This window comes from Oncorhynchus mykiss, chromosome 13, assembly GCF_013265735.2.
Source record: "Oncorhynchus mykiss isolate Arlee chromosome 13, USDA_OmykA_1.1, whole genome shotgun sequence".
Lineage (NCBI taxonomy): Eukaryota > Metazoa > Chordata > Actinopteri > Salmoniformes > Salmonidae > Oncorhynchus > Oncorhynchus mykiss.
This window is the reverse complement of record NC_048577.1, coordinates 48,966,087-48,988,966: the sequence shown is the minus strand read 5'-3', so window position 1 is coordinate 48,988,966 and position 22,880 is coordinate 48,966,087. Positions and strand designations below refer to the sequence as shown.

Genomic DNA, 22,880 nt, shown 5'->3' with positions numbered 1-22,880 from the left:
CCCTCTCTCCCTGTGTCTCAGAGCCCATGGCAGTGAACTCCCCTAGTAACACACATGACAACTGTTCTGGGGCAGCGGTCTGTGAAATAGGGACAAGGAAGCACACACACATTCTGGAGAAGAGTGGATTATTGCCCTCCATCACAAGAGGTGCTTTCAAATCACATTCTGGTGCACATTGTACGTTTTACATTATAGGTGAACACTCATGCACACATACACTCATACACACATGACCACACACACATGAGTCACACACACATGACCACACACACGAGTTACACATGAGTCACACATACATGACCACACACACATGAGTCACACACACTAACATGACCAAACACCTGCCAACATTCACTCGCTTGCCCCCTCCCCCTTGTACTCTTTCTCCCTCTCTCACTCTCACTCTCTTTCTCTCACTCTCTCCCGCTCTCTCGTTTTTCTCACTCAATCTCTCTTTCTCCCTCTCCCTCTCTCTCTCTACCTCTGTCCCTCTCTCTCTCTCTCTCTCTCACTCTCTCTCCCTCCCTCACACACACACACACGCGCGTGGCCATACACTAAATTCACAGCAGTATAGCTTAACATGCAGAGAGAGAAACAAAAAGAGAGGGAGGGAAGGAGAGAGAGGAGAAGAACAGCAATAGGCAGTGAAGGCAGAAAGGCACCAGAGAGAGGTAGGGGGAGAGAGAGGGCGAGATTGAGCGAGAGACAGGGAGGCAGAGAGGGAGGGAGGGAGGGAAAGGCGACAGAAGACAACATCGACATACATCGAACGAAGCACTGACAGAGATGATGTGAGTGCCTTTTTGAAGAGAATCTCTCTCGCTCTAATTCTCTCTCTTCCTTCTGCTGCTCATCCCCAGCTGAATCCCTCTTCTTCTTCCTGTCTGTCTTTATGCGTCTCCTTCCTCCCGTTTCCCTGCCTCGCTCTCCTCTTTTCATTCATGCGCTCTGCTTTGTTTACAGACAATGTGAGAGAGGAAAGAGGAGGAGAGGGGAGGGGACTGTGTACATGTGTGTGTGTTGATTAAAGGCCACGGGGGAGGGGAGATGTTAAGAGTGATCTAAGGGCATGTAGGGTCACTGAAGTAGAGAGGACGGAAGAGGGGTATGACAAAACGAGTGCAAAGATGACAGAAATGGGGAAATGGTAGAGACGTGAGATGGGAGGAAGACATAGGTTGACAGGTGGTGAAAAGAGGTAGGAGATGGGAAAAAGAGAGAGAGAATAAAGAATTCACGTGTTGTCTATATTTGGTTTATTAAAGGTGCAATATGCAGAAATCTCTCGACTATTTCCTGGTTGCTAAAATTCTAATAGTTCTCCTGATTTCAGTTCATTTTGACAAAACAAGCAATGCATAGTGTAGAGAATCATTGTACCATCTAAACCTCTGTGAAATACATTATCAATAACCCAAAATGTAGTATTTTCAGCTGGTTGAAGCTGGTGTAAAAAACTGTAGTATTTTCAGCTGGTTGAAGCTGGTGTACAAAACTGAGAGTAAAAGACGCAAAAAACTCAACTTAAGAACGGGAAGCATAGAAATAGCACACATAGAACACATCTACTGCTTCTTAGACATGCTTTCAAAGAAGTCAGATTTCTATGTGAATTTGATAATAGATGAATCATCTATCATAATGATCATAAATAGCCTGTATACATATATGAGTTGTGAAAAACATTGTGATTGTGATGACAGGATGCAAGCCTCAGCAGTTCAGAGCAACAATCAGTGCGTTTTACAGTATCTCCCTATCTGGAGTGAGTTACGGCAAGAGAGAGGAGTCAAACAGAACATGGCCTTAACTCATCCAAAATGCATCCGTTCTTGTGAATGGAGAATCATAACTGAGGAGGAAAACAGTGATAGACAGACTCAGTGAATACCACTGAGAGAGATATATACAGAGATAGGAGAAAGGAATGTGTTTGAGTGTGTGTATGTGTGTGCGCGTCAGTGCGTCTCTTTTCTCTTTATATTCTGTTGGTGTATGAAATAGTCACATACTCAGCAAACAAACCCGATCACCCCTTGGCCCGCTCTTTCTCCCCTCTCACAAAATTACCTCATATCTCTCTCCCTTTTTATGCTAAACCATCTTCCCCCTCACTCACACACTCCCTCCTTCTCCCTCTCTTGTTCCCCTCTCTCTCTCTCTCTCTCGCTCTCTCTCTCTCTGTGTCGCAGTCACAGTGAACCATCTCCATCTCTCTCCTGCTCCCTCGTTCTCTGTCTGTCTTAAGTATGAAGGGGCTGGGAGAGCTAGGCCCTCACTCTCTCTCTCTCCATCGCTCTCTCCTCCTCTCCTCCCCTCCCTCGGCTCGTACTCGCTGCTCTCTCGCTGGAAGACGAGAAGGAGGAGGAGGAGGGGGGGGGGGGAAATGGCGATGGGGGGATGCGGCGAGGAGGATCTCTCCCTCTCTTCTTCCTGGCCATCGCTAGGCCCCATGAATAGGAGTGTCTGGTTCATTTACAGGTACTGGCTGTTTTTGATTTCTCACTGGTCGCAGGGCTGGAGGATAGAGGGATGGTGAGGGGGAGGGAGGGAGGGAGGGAGGGAGGGAGGGAGGGAGGGAGGGAGGGGAAGAGGGAGGGAGGGAGGGAGGGAGGGAGAGGAGCATGCATGTGGACATGGATGGTAGACTGGAGTGATTAGGAAGACTAATCGATAGACAGATGGGATGTGTTGCAATGCATGAGCCTGTACGTGTGTCTGTGTCTGTGTCTGTACGTGTGTCTGTGTCTGTGTGTGTATGTAGTGAGGAAGGAGAGACGCATGCACAGCCCGGTACATTAGCAGTAACGTTACAGCCTAGCTGTGTTTCCATGTACATTAATCACTCTCCTCTCCCTCTCCGTGTCTGTACGTCTGCCTTCAGTAGCAACACAGTACCGACACAACTGTCTGATAATTGCTGCTTCTCTCATCTGCAGAATGTGTGTGTGTGTCGTGTTTGTGGGTCTCTGTGTGTGACGGTCTGTGAGCTGTTGCTGATTGAGAACAAGGTATAGGAGGCAGATCTATAACATGTATCCCCGCTAGTGGCTCTGCTTCTACTGTGTCTACATGCTTCTAGATGATGTTACCAATACTTATAGCAGAGCTGGGACGATAAACCCCAAATGATCCACACCGACCATACCGATCACTTATCACAGGCATTTTGCTGTTACCGTTCACTACGATAAGTATCCTATACTAGAGAAATGTGAAGTTCTACACGTGCTTCTACACCTGCATTGCTGTTTGGGGTTCTAGGCTGGTTTCTGTACCAACACTTAGTGAAATCAGCTGATGTAAGAAGGGCTTTATAAATACATTTGATTGATTGATTGAAGTTTGAAATGAAATAAGTTTTCTAATATGGGTGATTGTTAATGGGACAACCATCAAACTAGTAGTAGTAGTTTAAAGGATAATAGTTGTGAACTGTGGTGCACATTAATGTTATAAACTGTGGTGCACATTAATGTTATAAACTGTGGTTCACATTAATGTTATAAACTGTGGTGCACATTAATGTTATAAACGGTGGTTCACATTAATTAATGTTATAAACTGTGGTCCACATTAATGTTATAAACTGTGGTGCACATTAATGTTATAAACTGTGGTGCACATTAATGTTATAAACTGTGGTGCACATTAATGTTATAAACGGTGGTTCACATTAATTAATGTTATAAACTGTGGTGCACATTAATGTTATAAACTGTGGTGCACATTAATGTTATAAACTGTGGTGCACATTAATGTTATAAACTGTGGTGCACATTAATGTAATAAACGGTGGTTCACATTAATTAATGTTATAAACTGTGGTCCACATTAATGTTATAAACTGTGGCGCACATTAATGTTATAAACTGTGGTGCACATTAATGTTATAAACTGTGGTGCACATTAATGTTATAAACGGTGGTTCACATTAATTAATGTTATAAACTGTGGTGCACATTCATGTTATAAACTGTGGTGCACATTAATGTTATAAACTGTGGTGCACATTAATGTTATAAACTGTGGTGCACATTCATGTTATAAACGGTGGTTCACATTAATTAATGTTATAAACTGTGGTGCACATTAATGTTATAAACTGTGGTTCACATTAATGTTATAAACTGTGGTGCACATTAATATTATAAACTGTGGTTCACATTAATGTTATAAACGTATCATTCTATTTATGGTTATAGCATTAATTGAGGTAATTTATCACGATGGGGATTTTTGTCCATATCCCCCAGCTCTAACTTCTAGATTGTGTTGCATGGATCAGTTACATTGGAGATACAGTAGGTATGTATGTAGGAGGAACATGGTTAGATGATTGTGTGGTGTTATTACTGTATGCACAACCTTGAGTTGGTGACAGACTTGATGACAGGAGAGCTTGTGTCAATATAGATACCACTGGGCTGCAGTCCAGAGGAATGTTTGTGTGAGGAACATAACCAACCTAACAAACCAATCCCCATGGTGTGGTCGGGTCCCAAATTACACCTTATTCCCCATATAGATCCCATTCATCTCTGGTCAACAGTGGTGCACTAGGCTCAATTATGAGGAAGGTGTCATTACAGATGGATGCAGTCCGTGATTGTGTGGTGCTCATTGGTTCATGCTGGCAAATGACTGTATTTAAGTGAGTTGCTATGCGAGTTGCTATGCCAGTGGAGGGGACGACCTGGCTGAAGAAGAAGAAGGGAAGACATACAGTACGTAAACATTATTAAAGGTAAACAGTATGTTGACAGTAGCTAGTTGAATCATTGGATGACTGGTTAACTAGCTAAACTAGGTCTTCCGAAAGGGGATCAAGTGGCTGACATGCAGGTGCTTGTGGGTATTCACACTTCTTCTGTGGTCTTTCCATGATAGCTCCATGTACTCTAGTTAGATAGCAACTGGAAACTGCCAATTATCGTCGTCTCCCATACTCATTATCCCCTGTTTATTCATGAGGCTATTTTAGCGAGGCGGACCAACATAACCTGACCTCTTTATTGGCTCTACATGTGAGGATTCTTCTTCTTTGGACGACTACGTCTGTGTCATCAGAGCACCTAGCTGTGCATACATTTCTCTCTTCCAGTGTAGTCAGGCCTCTCTATATTACACCAGTTAGATCCTACGTCCTGTAGCTTGTTGCTCAGGCAACCGTCATCATCATATATAGCCTAGCATCTTAGAGAGTGAGGTTCTGGAACAACATCTCTGGTCTTTCTGTCAACCAACCCAGCGCAATCTCACTATACCTCGCCCTGTCGCCGACACAAGGCTACCCAGCGAGCCCCTGATCTGGTGCATTATGTCATCAGCTGACCCCTGACCCCAGAGAGGACACAGGAAATACAAAACCCACTGCCCAGCTCTGGGGAGCCGAGTCAGGGCAGAGTCAGTTAAATGTATTAATTCATGTGCTTAAAAAATGTGCCCTCATTTCAGAAGGTCCCTGACCCCTCCCACCTCCCTCTCTCTCCCAGGATTAAGGCTCCCACCTGGGGCAGTGTGCATGTATGCAGGGGGATACCTATCTCCTACCTCTCTCTCCTACCTCTCTCTCCTACCTCTCTCTCTCCTACCTCTCTCTCCTACCTCTCGCCTACCTCTCTCTCTCCTACCTCTCTCTATCCTACCTCTCTCTCTCCTACCTCTCTCTCTTCTACCTCTCTCTCTCCTACCTCTCTCTCTCCTACCTCTCTCTCCTACCTCTCTCTCTCCTACCTCTCTCTCCTACCAGCAGCATACCACCCTGCATACCACAGCTGGCTTGCTTCTGAAGCTAAGCAGGGTTGGTCCTGGTCAGTCCTTGGATGGGAGACCAGATGCTGCTGGAAGTGGTGTTGGAGGGCCAGTAGGAAGCACTCTTTCCTCTGGTCTAAAGAAATATCCCAATGCCCCAGGGCAGTGATTGGGGACACTGCCCTGTGTAGGGTGACGTCTTTCGGATGGGACGTTAAACGGGTGTCCTGCCTCTGAGGTCATTAAAGATCCCATGGCACTTATCGTAAGAGTAGGGGTGTTAACCCCGGTGTCCTGGCTAAATTCCCAATCTGACCCTCAAACCATCACGGTCACCTAATAATCCCCAGTTTACAATTGGCTCATTCATCCCCCTCCTCTCCCCTGTAACTATTCCCCAGGTCGTTGCTGCAAATGAGAACGTGTTCTCAGTCAACTTACCTGGTAAAATAACGGATAAATAAAAAAATAAAAAAATACCTCTCTCTCTCTCCTACCTCTCTCTCTCTCCTACCTCTCTCTCTCCTACCTCTCTCTATCCTACCTCTCTCTCTCTCTCTCCTACCTCTCTCTCTCCTACCTCTCTCCTCTACCTCTCTCTCTCCTACCTCTCTCTCTCTCCTACCTCTCTCTCTCTTCTACCTCTCTCTCTCTCTCTCTCCTACCTCTCTCTATCCTACCTCTCTCTCCTACCTCTCTCTCTCCTACCTATCTCTCTCCTACCTCTCTCTATCCTACCTCTCTCACCTACCTCTCTCTCTCCTACCTCTATCTCTCCTACCTCTCTCTCCTACCTCTCTCTCTCCTACCTCTCTCTCCTCTCTCTCTCTCCTACCTCTCTCTCTCCTACCTCTCTCTCTCCTACCTCTCTCTCTCTCTCTCTCTCTCTCTCTCTTCTACCTCTCTCTCTCTCTCCTACCTCTCTCTCCTACCTCTCTCTCTCCTACCTCTCTCTCCTCTCTCTCTCTCCTACCTCTCTCTCTCCTACCTCTCTCTCTCCTACCTCTCTCTCTCCTACCTCTCTCTCTCTCTCTCTCTCTCTCTCTCTTCTACCTCTCTCTCTCTCTCCTACCTCTCTCTCTCTCTTCTACCTCTCTCTCTCTCTCCTACCTCTCTCTCTCTCTTCTACCTCTCTCTCTCTCTCCTACCTCTCTCTCTTTCTCTTCTTCCTGCTGTCCCCTTTTTCCACTCCTTTTTTTGAATGTATCTCATGTTATCGCTAAGTGTCTCTCCTCATCTCTCTCTGTCCTCTCTCTTAGTGACTATATCATCAAGGAGAAGACAGTGCTTCTGCAGAAAAAAGACAGTGAGGGTTTTGGCTTTGTGCTGAGAGGAGCCAAGGGTAAGGAAACACGTGCGATCAGCTGTTGATAGATAGACAGTCAGACATACAGACAGGCCTTTAACACACAGGCACACACACAGATGAACACACTTGGACAGTCTCACTGTGCTGCATGGGCTTCATCAGTCTAGTTGTTACAGTGGTTATGACATAATGCTGGTTACCCCTCTGTTCTCTGTCTTCAGCTCAGACCCCCATCGAGGAGTTCACTCCCACCCCAGCCTTCCCAGCACTGCAGTACCTGGAGTCTGTCGACGAAGGAGGCGTGGCCTGGAGAGCCGGTCTGAGAATGGGAGACTTCCTCATTGAGGTGTGTGCTGCTAGGGCATGATGTGAGCTGAAGTTGGATTCTTCACAATGACTGTTATTATGAAAAATCACCCTCTCTAACCAATTACATGGACTTCTTCTTCTTCCCCTCTACTCCCCCCCCCCCCCCCCCCCCCCCCCCTCTCAGGTGAATGGTCAGAATGTGGTGAAGGTGGGACACAGGCAGGTGGTCAACATGATCAGGCAAGGTGGAAACGCCCTCATGGTCAAGGTTGTCATGGTGACACGCAACCCTGACATGGAGGATGGCCAGAGAAAGAAAAGTAAGAGACAACACAGGGTCTGGAACTACGACAACGATGATGTGAGGAGGATGAGGATGAGGATGAGGACGAGGATGATAATGCTTTCCTTTCTCCACAGTCCCCCAGCAGAGTAAAAGACTAAGCACTCCGGCCATCGCTCTCCGCTCCAAATCCATGACCTCAGAACTGGAGGAGATGGGTAAGACATGGGGGATGCGGGTTGGGTTCTGGGTAGAGACAGGAAAGACGAGGACAGAGGAGGAGGGAGACCAGGAACATACGGAGAGGGAAAGAGCATCTAGAAGGAATACAAAGGAATGTATAGCAGAGGGAGATGTACGTCTGGAGATAGAGAAATGATGAGAAGAGAAGGTGAAAGACAGGAGGGATGGGTAGAGCTTAAGATGCATGAAGTGAAAAAAGCGAGAGAGGCCTAAAAAAGAAAGAACCCACAGACGTCTATTCCACGTTGGTTCACCGTAATATCATTGAAATGATGTGGGAAAAGCGTTGTTTCAACCAGTGTGTGCCCATTGGGAAAGGAAAGGGGATACAAAGTCACAGAGAGGTGGGCTGTGATGGACAGAGGGAAGAACAGGGGATACAAAGTCACAGAGAGGTGGGCTGTGATGGACAGAGGGAAGAACAGGGGATACAAAGTCACAGAGAGGTGGGCTGTGATGGACAGAGGGAAGAACAGGGGATACAAAGTCACAGAGAGGTGGGCTGTGATGGACAGAGGGAAGAACAGGGGATACAAAGTCACAGAGAGGTGGGCTGTGATGGACAGAGGGAAGAACAGGGGATACAAAGTCACAGAGAGGTGGGCTGTGATGGACAGAGGGAAGAACAGGGGATACAAAGTCACAGAGAGGTGGGCTGTGATGGACAGAGGGAAGAACAGGGGATACAAAGTCACAGAGAGGTGGGCTGTGATGGACAGAGGGAAGAACAGGGGATACAAAGTCACAGAGAGGTGGGCTGTGATGGACAGAGGGAAGAACAGGGGGGGAAGTAAGAGAGGCAGAGAAGTGACACTGTCATGTACTGTCTGAGTGTCCAGGGAAAGGTGTCAGAACCTTAATGGTGACAGCATTGTTAGGGTACCAACATGGATGAGAGTCTCAATGCATTTCACTGTTCTTTCAGAGGTTCCACACTGTCACTTCCAGCACCCCCACTACAGGTAACCCCTCAAACAATGACCCCACCCACCCCTGATCCTTTTCACTGCGCCCCCTTTTACCCCTGCACCCCCCAGCCCTATAACCCTAGCACCCCCAGACCAGTCCCACGTCTCCACAAACACACCTACACTGGCTGAGTGTGTTGTTGCCAGGGTAACACTGCAGGGGTGGGTGTCACTCTGAGGGAGACTACTGTAGATGCTGCTGCGGTCTCTACTGAGCATGCTCACTTCGCCCATGATGATGATTTATGGGAGCAGATAATATGAGAGGCAAGCGGGAGCCTCTTAGTATTTCCTATCTGATCCTAGGTCAGATTCCAGCTCATTCCAATAGACTCCCACATGTCACTCTCCCTTACAAGCCAGTCTGCTGGGACATTACTCCTGTCCTCAATACACACGGCTTATTATCTCCTCTAGTCCAGAGCCAGGATAAGATCCAGATGGTTGGGTAACTACTAGCTTACTGTACCCCTGACTATCCCCCCAACACCCCTCTCTGTGGTCCAAACCCCTGACTATCCCCCCAACACCCCTCTCTGTGGTCCAAACCCCTGACTATCCCCCCAACACCCCTCTCTGTGGTCCAAACCCCTGACTATCCCCCCAACACCCCTCTCTGTGGTCCAAACCCCTGACTATCCCCCCAACACCCCTCTCTGTGGTCCAACCCCCTGACTATCCCCCAACACCCCTCTCTGTGGTCCAAACCCCTGACTATTCCCCCAACACCCCTCTCTGTGGTCCAGACCCCTGACTATCCCCCCAACACCCCTCTCTGTGGTCCAAACCCCTGACTATCCCCTCATCACCCCTCTCTGTGGTCCAAACCCCTGACTATCCCCCCAACACCCCTCTCTGTGGTCCAAACCCCTACTATCCCCCCATCACCCCTCTCTGTGGTCCAAACCCCTGACTATCCCCTCATCACCCCTCTCTGTGGTCCAAACCCCTGACTATCCCCTCATCACCCCTCTCTGTGGTCCAAACCCCTGACTAACCCCTCATCACCCCTCTCTGTGGTCCAAACCCCTGACTATCCCCCCATCACCCCTCTCTGTGGTCCAAACCCCTGACTATCCCCCCATCACCCCTCTCTGTGGTCCAAACCCCTGACTAACCCCTCATCACCTCATCCAAACCCCTGACTGACTGATTGACACACAGCATGAGCAGCCGCCCCACAGACTCCCCCTGCCCTGCCCTGATCTCCCCCCACCTGTAAACCAATGATCACTACCCCTATAGTATGGAACATCCCAAACCTACACTACACTAATGTTGCTACCCCTCGTCCCACTACTACACACACCTTAATGCTGTAATAGCAGTATATCTACTGTATAACCCCACACATACATGGCCCCTGTCCAGGGTGAGAATGCAACTCTACTCTCCATATTTAATGTAGAACCATACAGTAGATATATTTGTTTCATTTCATCTTCATAAACAAACATGTCTTTTCATACAAAAGTCTGTCCTGCAACTGTTGTTTATGCATCAACTTCTGCTCCTCATTCCATATGCACATTCCCTAAAGGTTTCAGGAGCAGAATGTGTGAGGGAGTCATATCAGTCTGAGCCATATGCTTATTCTAATGCCATGAATGAATATAGCTACCCCTGACAATGCCCATTAAACTGTCTCACCTCTATGTTTGGTGCAGTGTCCCAGTTCACCTGGAGGTCACGCTGCACGATAGCACCAGCATCAACAGGGAGATGATATCACACACTTACCTGAGTTGTTCAGCGTAGTTTTAACAGCACGTTTCACTTCTAACGCGGTAGCCTAAGCATCGATTTCAAGGCTAATGACAGTATGCTATCTTTCTTATTACACACTGTTGTTTTCTAAACTGAATGATTTGGCGTGTCTGAAATGAAATGACCCTAACATCATTCAGCTAACATTTAAGACATTTTAACAGAACACTTTCCTACCACCTCTAAAAACGTGGCCCCCACAATACACAACCTCACACAGTCACAAGTGTCTGTCTGAACCCCTCTCTAAACCCGTCTGTAGAACCCTGTGGTCTACTCACGCTCCACTACTCTCTAAACCCGTCTGTAGAACCCTGTGGTCTACTCACGCTCCACTACTCTCTAAACCCGTCTGTAGAACCCTGTGGTCTACTCACGCTCCACTACTCTCTAAACCCGTCTGTAGAACCCTGTGGTCTACTCACGCTCCACTACTCTCTAAACCCGTCTGTAGAACCCTGTGGTCTACTCACGCTCCACTACTCTCTAAACCCGTCTGTAGAACCCTGTGGTCTACTCACGCCCCACTACTCTCTAAACCCGTCTGTAGAACCCTGTGGTCTACTCACGTTCCACTACTCTCTAAACCCGTCTGTAGAACCCTGTGGTCTACTCACGCTCCACTACTCTCTAAACCCGTCTGTAGAACCCTGTGGTCTACTCACGCTCCACTACTCTCTAAACCCGTCTGTAGAACCCTGTGGTCTACTCACGTTCCACTACTCTCTAAACCCGTCTGTAGAACCCTGTGGTCTACTCACGCTCCACTACTCTCTAAACCCGTCTGTAGAACCCTGTGGTCTACTCACGCTCCACTACTCTCTAAACCCGTCTGTAGAACCCTGTGGTCTACTCACGCTCCACTACTCTCTAAACCCGTCTGTAGAACCCTGTGGTCTACTCACGCTCCACTACTCTCTAAACCCGTCTGTAGAACCCTGTGGTCTACTCACGCTCCACTACTCTCTAAACCCGTCTGTAGAACCCTGTGGTCTACTCACGCCCCACTACTCTCTAAACCCGTCTGTAGAACCCTGTGGTCTACTCACGCTCCAATACTCTCTAAACCCGTCTGTAGAACCCTGTGGTCTACTCACGCTCCACTACTCTCTAAACCCGTCTGTAGAACCCTGTGGTCTACTCACGCTCCACTACTCTGTTTTAACCTCTGTCTTTCCTCTCAACTCACTGCACTTTCCTGTGGTGGGGACGCGTCACAGTGGAGAGAGGTGAGACATTTGTGTGTGTGTGTGTGTGCTTGAGTGCGTGAGTGCGTGTGTGTGTGTGTGTGTGAGTGCGTGTGTGTGTCACAAAGAGGACACAGACATCTCTGATTGCAGCACACATAGGAATATAAGTATTACTTACTATGATGGTGTTACAGTAAGTCAAGTGATGGTGTTACAGTAAGTCAAGTGATGGTGTTACAGTAAGTCAAGTGATGATGTTACAGTAAGTCAAGTGATGGTGTTACAATAACTCAAGTGATGGTTTTACAGTAAGTCAAGTGATGGTGTTACAGTAACTCAAGTGATAGTGTTACAGTAACTCAAGTGATGGTGTTACAGTAACTCAAGTGATGTTGTTACAGTAACTCAAGTGCCAAAGTTAACGTCTGCCTTTGCTTTGTCCTCAGCTGCTACCCCCTGGAAAAAGAAATCAGGTACAAATCACAAACTCCTTTTATGCTTTGTGTTTTTATCTGTTAATACTGCCAACGTCTCTGCTAGCCAGTTAGCATTCAGTCAGCTTACTGGGTTTTTCCGTATCCTTTCAGAATTCGAGTCTTCACAAGTTACAGAGAAGAAGAGGACAGTCTATCAGATGGCTTTGAGTAAGAGACTTCATATGCATGTACAGCATCAGGGGAATAGCCGGGCTTTATTTTTCACAGATCAATAAATTCCCCCTCAGTGGGTGGATGTGTGGTGGAGTGTTTGTTGGTTTGATTTGTCCCTCTCTCCTCTCCCTCACCCTTTCCCTCCTCCACTCTGTCGCATCCTCTTTTCTAACTCTATACCACTTGCTCTCTCTCTCTCTCTCTCTCTCTCTCTCTCTCGCTCTCTCTCTCACTCTCTCTCTCTCTCTCTCTCTCTCTCTCTCTCTCACTCTCTCTCTCTCTCTCTCTCTCTCACTCTCTCTCTCTCCATCTCTCTCTCTCTCCATCTCTCTCACTCTCCCTCTCTCTCTCTCTCTCTCCATCTCTCTCTCCGTCTCTCTCACTCTCCGTCTCTCTCTCTCTCCGTCTCTCTCTCCGTCTCTCTCTCTGTCTCTCTCTCTCCATCTCTCTCTCTTTATCTCTCTCTCTTTCTCTCTCCATCTCTCTCTCTCCGTCTCTCTATCTCTCTCTCCGTCTCTCTCACTCTCCATCTCTCTCTCTCTCCCTCTCTCCATCTCTCTCTCCGTCTCTCTCTCTCTCCCTCTCTCCATCTCGCTCTCTCTCTCTATCTCTCTCTTCGTCTCTCTCACTCTCCGTCTCTCTCTCTCTCTCTATCCGTCTCTCTCTCTCTCTCTCCACCTCTCTCTCTTTCTCACTGTCTCTCAGATAAGCTAGATGAGATCCTGGCAGCAGCTCAGCAGACAATCAGCACCAATGAGGGGCAAGGGACGCGGGGTCAGGGGGCAAGGAGAGACAGGAGCCGGGGCTCCTTTTACGCCAATGAGGTGTGTGTGTCGGCGTTGTGTGTGTGCTGGCGTGCGTGTGTGTGTGTGCGAGCGCTCGTGTTCACTAGTGAGCTCACCTGTCATGAGGTTGAGAGGAACAGTTTGTCCTGTAGTGTTCCTATGGTAACACCCACATCTTTAGGAGATGCTACACAATGTCATTCAGTGGGTTAGCTTGATGCAACACCCATACAAATAAGATTGATTTGACTGCCTAAGCTACTATACTACTAGATATGAACTATTTTACAAATAATTGACAACTCTTTCATGAATAGTGAAGCTATTTTATTCACTTACAGTACCACAGTCTGCAAAGTTTATTCTGTTATATAAGTTCTGTCCTTTCTGAACATTGTCCTCTGCTCCCTCTTCCCTCTCTTGCTGTGCAGCCAAATTACGACCAATCAGAAATGGGGATGACCGGGCTGGGCTATGACCGTGCCCAGTTCACATCAGGCCACGCCCCTCCACACGGTATGCTGCGACAGAAATCCATCGGTGAGGCTGTCTGTCTGGCCAGCCCTCTGGCCGGCCTGTCCGTCTGTCTGTCCTCTAGACTCTTAAAGGCCTGTGCTGTAACACTGTCTGCAGCTGTAGCATACCATGTGCTTCTAGTCTGCCTGTTCTGTCTCTGTCCTGGTTCATGTTGTAGTATGCTTCTGCTGTGGAGAATAGCAGTTTATATGTGTTGTACTGTACTAAAATGTTTGTAGGCTGATACACTGTTTCTAGTAGCTGTTCATCACAGAAGCTGGAACTGTGGTTGAATGTGACACAGCTAAAGACGATGGACTTCTCCTGTGACTCGCCAAGTAAAAGGCGGTATAACATCTCACCCTGTTGGCAAATGACCGTTGCTCTACTTTTACCAGTACATACAGAATGATATTGCTGGTCATCATCTCTGCTAGAGGACAGACAGGCTTACAGATGAATGAGAGGACCGCCTGACAATTAGACAGACAGACTTACAGATGAATGAGAGGACCGCCTGACAATTAGACAGACAGACTTACAGATGAATGAGAGGACCGCCTGACAATTAGACAGACAGACTTACAGATGAATGAGAGGACCGCCTGACAATTAGACAGACAGACTTACAGATGAATGAGAGGACCGCCTGACAATTAGACAGACAGACTTACAGATGAATGAGAGGACCGCCTGACAATTAGACAGACAGACTTACAGATGAATGAGAGGACCGCCTGACAATTAGACAGACAGACTTACAGATGAATGAGAGGACCGCCTGACAATTAGACAGACAGACTTACAGATGAATGAGAGGACCGCCTGACAATTAGACAGACAGGCAGTTACAGAGACAGACAGACAGGCAGTTACAGAGACAGACAGACAGCCTCCCACATTAATCATCTGTTATTTTGTTCAGCAGTATTTTCTCCGTACCATTCCTCTACCCCGTCTCTCACCCATCTGATCACTCTGATCTGTGTCTATCCTCCATCCCTATACCTCAGTCTCTCACCCATCTGATCACTCTGCTCTGTGTCTATCCTCCATCCCTATACCTCAGTCTTTCACCCATCTGATCACTCTGCTCTGTGTCTATCCTCCATCCCTATGAGTGTCTCTCATCAGTCCTTTTCATCCCTCTCTTGTATCTCTGTCTGTGGTGAACTGCAGGGGTGACTGAAGAGGAGAAGTCCCATCTCAATCCTCCGGCCATGAAGTTTGCCCGAAGTCTCTCGGTTCCCGGCCCAGATGACATCCCCCCGCCCCCCACCACCGCCCCGCCAGACCCCCCCTTCTCCTCCGCCCCACCACTGGGCTGGAGAGGGGGCAAGTCTTCCCAGCAGCCCTCTGTGGCCGTGTCCCAGTCCACCTCCACAGCAGCCCACTACCAGCTCTACTCTCAGTCTGTGCACTTCACCCACGGGGGCCGTGAAAGGGCAGGGGGGCCCAGTATCGGCCCTGGAGGAGGAGGGGTGGACCACACGCACCAGTACTCTAATGCCCCCGCCCACGCCGCTCAGAGCAGGACTGCCTCTAGGAAAGGGGGCTACCCAGGGGAGCCTGTTGGATCAGGAGGGGGAGGAGGAGTGGGGGGGGGCAAGGCTGCAGGTCTAAGGAGGGGCTACAGTAACGCCGCCCCACCTTCAGGCAGTGCCACAGTGATGCCCCAGCAGCAGCAGACCACCCAGAGCCAGCCGCAAAGGGCAGACCGTAGTGCGGCTGGGGGGGCTGGAGAGGGGGTACCTAAAGGAGGGGGGGCACGGAGAGGGAAGGGCCCTCTGGTGAAGCAGTCCAAGGTGGAGGACCTGCGGGCTGGCCAGGGCACGCTGGGGGGCAAGGCCCCAGTGGAGAAGAGCTCCATCCCCATCCCCACCATCATAGTCAAGGCCCCCTCCATCAGCAGTGGCAGTGGCCGCAGCAGTCAGGGCAGCAGTGTGGAGGCTGAGCCCACACCCCCAGGGGAGACCGACAGAACCCAACCCCCCCACGGACCCCCTTCCACCCCAGCCCCGCCACCCCCTGCTCCTCCCTCCATCCCGGCCCCTCCACCACCCTCCTTCCGAGGCCAGGATAGTGACTTCACCAGTCAGTTTGGGGCGGCCATCGTGGGCGCAGCCCGCCGGGACAGGGAACGCTTCCATGAGGCCCGCAGGAAGAGCGCCTCCATCTTCATGTCTGCCGAGGAGGAGGTGGGGCCAGGGGGAGGAGGAGGAGGAGGAGGGGGGGCAGGCAGGACACAGACCTCTCAGCAGGAGCAGTTCAGCCCCCAGTCCGGTGGCCCCCCCCCACGCCTCCGGCCCTCCAAGTCCATCGACGAGGGCATGTTCTCTGGGGACACCTTCATCCACCACACCCGCAGCATGCCCCCTGCCTTCGGCCTGCCAGAGTACTCCTCCCCGGCTCCAGACTACCAGCCCAAGTCTGTTCCGGCTGACTTCTACGGGGCATCAAGCCGGCAGCAGGTCCCCTCTGGCACCACCTTCATCCACCCCCTGACAGGAAAGGTCCTGGACCCCTCGTCCCCCCTGGGTCTGGCCCTGGCTGCCAGGGAGCGGGCCCTGAAGGACGACGGCAGGATGAGGAAGGAGAGAGGGACCGAGCACCAGTTTGTACGACAGATGTCCAGTGTGGTGACATTCCCCTCCCAGGCCACCTCCCCCACACCGGCTTCCTCAGCCACCCATTCCTCCAGCTCCTCCTATCTGGTCACCTCCTCATCCCTAGCCGCCACCACCTCCACCAGCCGACCCCCCTCCCCCAGGATCCTCAGGGGTGCAGGCTGGGGCGAGGAGGGGGGAGGAGGGGAGCGGGAGAGGGAGGGTGGCGGGGCCAGAGAGGGGCTGAGGGTGCGCTTCTCTGAGGACAAAACAGTCCACACGCATCACTACCAGTCCCAGCACTACCAACCCTCCTACAGGGAGGAAAGACAGAGGGAGAGGTCGAGGGAGAGGTCGAGAGAGAGGGAGAGGTCGAGAGAAAGGGAGCGGGACAGAGAGGGGTACATGAGGCAGCAGACAGCCCCTACCCAGCAGCCCCCTCAGCTGTCGTCCCAGCAGCCTCGCAAGGCCTCGTTTCTGAGGATGGAGAGTGAGGCAGGCTACATCCTGTCTCTCACCCCTCCATCTCCCCCCGCTACAGCCGCCCCGTCTCACCCTCAGGGGGGAGGGGGTTCCGGGGGCAGTGGCCTCATGGTTCTGCCGCCCCCTGCCCCCTCTGTGGATGTGGATGATGAGTTTGTGTTTGCGGACCCACTGCCCCCTCCGCTGGAGTTTGCCAACAGCTTTGACCGGGGTGGAATGTCAGGTTACACACACCGTGCCATTATCAACAACCTGGCCTCCCGCCAGCAGCAGCCCCCACCACCTCCCCCTCCTCCCCCACCACCCCCTCCAAAAGACATGTATATCAGTGGGTTCCCGGCCCACACCCCCCTACCCTCCCCACAGGCGGGGGACTCTACCACCTCCAGCCTTACCTCCTATGACAGTGAGGTGGCCAACCTGACCCAGTCAGGAAACTCCCCCACTCAGACATCACCCAACCCCCTTCCTCCACCCTCACCCTCCGGCCTCCAGCCCACAGGACCCCCTCCTCCTCCCTCTGTCTCCCCCCCACCCCCACCCAGCTCCTTTCACAGACCCTCCCTTGCCATGACCCACTCTCACCACCTCTACAACAGCACGCACACCGGACGCTCCTCTCCTTCCCATGGGCGTTCCTCCCCCACCCAGGGTCGCTCCTCCTCCACCCAGGGTCGCTCCTCCCCCACCCAGGTTCGCTCCTCCCCCACCCAGGGTCGTCCCTCCACCATCCATAGGAGCTCGTCCCCCACCCCTCCTCCCCACTCCATTGCAGGTTCCCCATCCTACCGTGGTCCCCCTCCCATCTCCTCCACCGCAGCCTCCTCTGGCCCCTTCCGGGGCTCTGCAGCCCTGACCTCCACCGCTCCCTGTACCACCACCACCACCACCACCACCGCTGCCACCACCACGAGGACCTCAGTCCAGCCCCACCAGGACAGGACACACCCAGCCCCCTCTGGTTCTACAGCGGCCGGCCGCAGGATAGGGGAGCACCACCCTCACCCCACAGCCAAGGCAGGGGAGTCCCAGGAGACGGTGGTGGACTCTGGGATAGAGGAGCTGGACAGCCGCAGCAGCAGTGACCACCACCTGGACAACATCCTGGCCATGAGCGGAGGAGCCAGAGAGAGGCTGGAAGAGAGGCTAGAGAGAGGGAGGGAGGGAGGAGAAGGAGGGGAGGGAGACAGGGCGGGAGGAGCAGACCTCCTGGAGTCGTACATGAGCTACCTGGACGGACAGACGTTTGACATGCACAACGCCACAGCCGCCGGCTCCACCTACCCCAAATCAGGCAGGTTCAGGGAGGGGGGCCGCGCGGCCGAACTACGCAGAGAGACCGGTACCGCCCCGCCCTCCTTCCAGTCACACAGACGGAGGGAGGAAGAGGAAGAGGAGGAGGAGGGCGAGGAAGGAGAGGAGGAGGACGATGGAGGACGGGAAGGTTATGGGATGACACAGAATTTGGGGCGTCCCACGTCACCCTACTTTGACCGGCCCCGGACCCCTGAGATGAAGCCTCTGTGGGGGTCAGAGGGTCAGTTAGTAGGGGACCAGGGGACCTACCTGGAGGGCCGGAGGCTGTACCCCCCCATATCCAGCATGAAGGCCAGCATCATCAATGAGCTCAGCAACAAACTGCAGCAGAGAGGGAGCCAGAGATCACTAAGTAGACACAGGTACTCACTATGATATGTTAGAGGATATTTGGTGAGGTTGTGTGTGTTGATACAGGTAAAATGACTACAGTTATATTATCTTCAGTAGACCATAGATTTCAGTACAAAGGCCTGCATGTTTTACTTGTACATCAGTGGAGGCTGCTGAGGGGAGGATGGCTCATAATAATGTCTGAAATGGAGTCAAGCCATGTGTTTGATACCATCTCACTGATTCCGCTCCAGCCACTACCACGAGCCCTTCCTCCCCAATTAAGGTCCCACCAACCTCCTGTATTGTAAACATCAATCACACAGCGATCTCTTGTCCTGGCGCTATTTGTGTATTTTGTGGGAATGGGTGAGTGAGTGAGTGAGTGCGTGAGTGAGTGAGTGAGTGAGTGAGTGAGTGAGTGAGTGAGTGAGTGAGTGAGTGAGTGAGTGAGTGAGTGAGTGAGTGAGTGAGTGAGTGAGTGAGTGCGTGCGTGCGTGAGTGAGTGAGTGAGTGAGTGAGTGAGTGAGTGCGTGCGTGCGTGCGTGCGTGAGTGAGTGAGTGAGTGAGTGAGTGAGTGAGTGCGTGCGTGCGTGCGTGCGTGCGTGCGTGAGTGAGTGCGTGCGTGAGTGAGTGAGTGCGTGAGTGAGTGTGTGAGTGAGTGTGTGAGTGAGTGAGTGAGTGAGTGAGTGAGTGCGTGAGTGAGTGCGTGCGTGCGTGAGTGAGTGAGTGCGTGAGTGAGTGCGTGCGTGAGTGAGTGAGTGAGTGAGTGAGTGCGTGCGTGAGTGCGTGCGTGAGTGAGTGAGTGAGTGCGTGCGTGAGTGTGTGAGTGAGTGAGTGAGTGAGTGCGTGAGTGAGTGCGTGAGTGAGTGTGTGAGTGAGTGCGTGAGTGAGTGCGTGCGTGAGTGCGTGCGTGAGTGAGTGAGTGAGTGAGTGAGTGAGTGTGTGAGTGAGTGAGTGTGTGAGTGTGTGAGTGAGTGAGTGAGTGAGTGTGTGAGTGAGTGAGTGAGTGAGTGAGTGAGTGAGTGAGTGTGTGAGTGAGTGAGTGAGTGAGTGAGTGAGTGAGTGAGTGAGTGAGTGTGTGAGTGAGTGAGTGTGTGAGTGAGTGAGTGAGTGTGTGAGTGAGTGAGTGCGTGCGTGCGTGAGTGTGTGTTTTACTATGTAAATTCTTCCCCATGTTTATGTCCCATACTTTTGTCTCCGTCTGCTTTATGTCTCTCCTCCACCAGAAACAGGTAATTGGTCTCCTCCTTTCTCACACACTGTCTGTTTGACTGGACATAAAACATGTCCCCTTTCTTCAATTTACTGCCTGTGTTTCAACAGCCAGAGAAAAGAAAAGCAAGTTCCTGTCTACTCAGCACAACTTTAATAGCAATTAGCTGCTGTTAACATCCTGAGCCTCATATTGATAGTCAATCTAACAATGTCCGTCTTCAGGTGTAGGCTACTAGTGAATAGTGGTGGTGAGGTTGGGTAATGTGTTATGAATAGTGGTGGTGAGGTTGGGTAATGTGTTATGAATAGTGGTGGTGAGGTTGGGTAATGTGTTATGAATAGTGGTGGTGAGGTTGGGTAATGTGTTATGAATAGTGGTGGTGAGGTTGGGTAACGTGTTGTGAATAGTGGTGGTGAGGTTGGGTAATGTGTTGTGAATAGTGGTGGTGAGGTTGGGTAATGTGTTATGAATAGTGGTGGTGAGGTTGGGTAACGTGTTGTGAATAGTGGTGGTGAGGTTGGGTAATGTGTTGTGAATAGTGGTGGTGAGGTTGGGTAACGTGTTGTGAATAGTGGTGGTGAGGTTGGGTAATGTGTTGTGAATAGTGGTGGTGAGGTTGGGTAATGGGTTATGAATAGTGGTGGTGAGGTTGGGTAATGTGTAATGAATAGTGGTGGTGAGGTTGGGTAATGTGTTATGAATAGTGGTGGTGAGGTTGGGTAATGTGTAATGAATAGTGGTGGTGAGGTTGGGTAATGGGTTATGAATAGTGGTGGTGAGGTTGGGTAATGTGTTATGAATAGTGGTGGTGAGGTTGGGTAATGTGTAATGAATAGTGGTGGTGAGGTTGGGTAATGTGTTATGAATAGTGGTGGTGAGGTTGGGTAATGTGTTTTGAATAGTGGTGGTGAGGTTGGGTAATGTGTAATGAATAGTGGTGGTGAGGTTAGGTAATGTGTAATGAATAGTGGTGGTGAGGTTGGGTAATGTGTTTTGAATAGTGGTGGTGAGGTTGGGTATTGTGTAATGAATAGTGGTGGTGAGGTTGGGTAATGTGTTATGAATAGTGGTGGTGAGGTTGGGTATTGTGTAATGAATAGTGGTGGTGAGGTTGGGTAACGGGTTGTGAATAGTGGTGGTGAGGTTGGGTAATGGGTTATGAATAGTGGTGGTGAGGTTAGGTAATGTGTTATGAATAGTGGTGGTGAGGTTGGGTAATGTGTAATGAATAGTGGTGGTGAGGTTAGGTAATGTGTTATGAATAGTGGTGGTGAGGTTGGGTATTGTGTTATGAATAGTGGTGGTGAGGTTGGGTAACGGGTTGTGAATAGTGGTGGTGAGGTTGGGTAATGTGTTGTGAATAGTGGTGGTGAGGTTGGGTAATGTGTTATGAATAGTGGTGGTGAGGTTGGGTAATGTGTTTTGAATAGTGGTGGTGAGGTTGGGTAATGTGTAATGAATAGTGGTGGTGAGGTTAGGTAATGTGTAATGAATAGTGGTGGTGAGGTTGGGTAATGTGTTTTGAATAGTGGTGGTGAGGTTGGGTATTGTGTAATGAATAGTGGTGGTGAGGTTGGGTAATGTGTTATGAATAGTGGTGGTGAGGTTGGGTATTGTGTAATGAATAGTGGTGGTGAGGTTGGGTAACGGGTTGTGAATAGTGGTGGTGAGGTTGGGTAATGTGTTATGAATAGTGGTGGTGAGGTTGGATATTGTGTAATGAATAGTGGTGGTGAGGTTGGGTAATGTGTTTTGAATATTGGTGGTGAGGTTGGGTAATGTGTAATGAATAGTGGTGGTGAGGTTGGGTAATGGGTTATGAATAGTGGTGGTGAGGTTGGGTAATGGGTTATGAATAGTGGTGGTGAGGTTGGGTAATGTGTTATGAATAGTGGTGGTGAGGTTGGGTAATGTGTAATGAATAGTGGTGGTGAGGTTAGGTAATGTGTTATGAATAGTGGTGGTGAGGTTGGGTATTGTGTTATGAATAGTGGTGGTGAGGTTGGGTAATGTGTTATGAATAGTGGTGGTGAGGTTGGGTAACGGGTTGTGAATAGTGGTGGTGAGGTTGGGTAATGTGTTGTGAATAGTGGTGGTGAGGTTGGGTAACGGGTTGTGAATAGTGGTGGTGAGGTTACATAGAGAGCCCCTCTATGTACCGTAGGTACCGTATGTGTCATTGTCATTCCTTCTTTTCTGTCCCTAGGTTTTCAGAAGACTCCGCCTCGGCCCTGAGCCCCCCCTCAGGTCGTTCCCTGTCCCCCTCTCCTATCCACCACTCCCAGCCCGCCCTGTCCCTGTCCCCCACCCCTTCCTCCCAGTACCCCAACTGGAACCGTCCCCCATCCCCCCAGCGCCCTGTGGCTGCCGTACAGCCCCCTCCACGCTCCCACTCCCCCCTGTCCTCCCCCACCTACTCCCCTTATCCCACCTCCCCTAAACACCGGCCTGTGTATCGCACCAAAGCCCTGGAGTTCCAGTTCATTCCAAGTAGAGAGTCCAGGAAGGCAGAGTCCCACCACCTGCAGCGTAGGAGAGCCCCCAGTCCCCTCATCTCCCCCTCAGAGAGGCCCAAACTGGGTCCCCCCCGCCCCTCCTCCCTCCCCCTCCTCCCCACCACACCCCTCTACAGCAGCCTCTACGAGCTCCGCGGCTCTATGACCCCGCCCTCGCCCGCTAACCACATGGGGGACCCCTACTTCTCCCCCTCCCCTCCTCTCTTCGCCCCCTCTGGCGCCCCTCCTCCCCCAAACGCCTCCCTGTTGGTGTCTCGCTCCCTCTCCCCCACACACTTTTTATCTGGTAGCTCATCCCCTCCCCTGCACCCTCTCCCTGCTCCCCCCTGCCTGAGCTACCCCCACCTCCCTCCCCCATCCCCCTCCAAGCCCTTTGCCTCCAAGCCACTGCCTTATTGGACCAAATACGACGTGGCTGATTGGCTGGGATACCTGAACCTGGGCGAGCACAGGGAGCATTTCCTGGACAACGAGATCGACGGCACTCACCTGCCCTCCCTCACCAAGGAGGACTATCTGGACCTGGGGGTGACGCGTGTCGGACACCGCATGAACATCGACCGTGCTCTGAAGAGAGTAACTGACAGGTAAGGGGAAGAGCGATGGATGGGTGAGAGGATAAGAGT

At 50.9% G+C, this 22,880-nt stretch overlaps 1 protein-coding gene across 1 annotated transcript in view; it reads left to right on the top strand.

The window, feature by feature from the left end:
- Positions 1-22,880, top strand: part of LOC110485205 (SH3 and multiple ankyrin repeat domains protein 1) — a 93,062-nt gene that overhangs the window by 65,000 nt on the left and 5,182 nt on the right. Inside the window, exons 16-27 of the mRNA XM_036939760.1 lie at positions 7,020-7,102; positions 7,291-7,415; positions 7,563-7,698; positions 7,799-7,879; positions 11,860-11,868; positions 12,276-12,302; positions 12,417-12,473; positions 13,185-13,303; positions 13,696-13,804; positions 14,960-18,548; positions 19,749-19,754; positions 21,945-22,841. Of these exons, the coding sequence (XP_036795655.1) occupies positions 7,020-7,102; positions 7,291-7,415; positions 7,563-7,698; positions 7,799-7,879; positions 11,860-11,868; positions 12,276-12,302; positions 12,417-12,473; positions 13,185-13,303; positions 13,696-13,804; positions 14,960-18,548; positions 19,749-19,754; positions 21,945-22,841 (5,238 nt within the window). The remainder of the gene's footprint in view (positions 1-7,019; positions 7,103-7,290; positions 7,416-7,562; positions 7,699-7,798; positions 7,880-11,859; positions 11,869-12,275; positions 12,303-12,416; positions 12,474-13,184; positions 13,304-13,695; positions 13,805-14,959; positions 18,549-19,748; positions 19,755-21,944; positions 22,842-22,880) is intronic.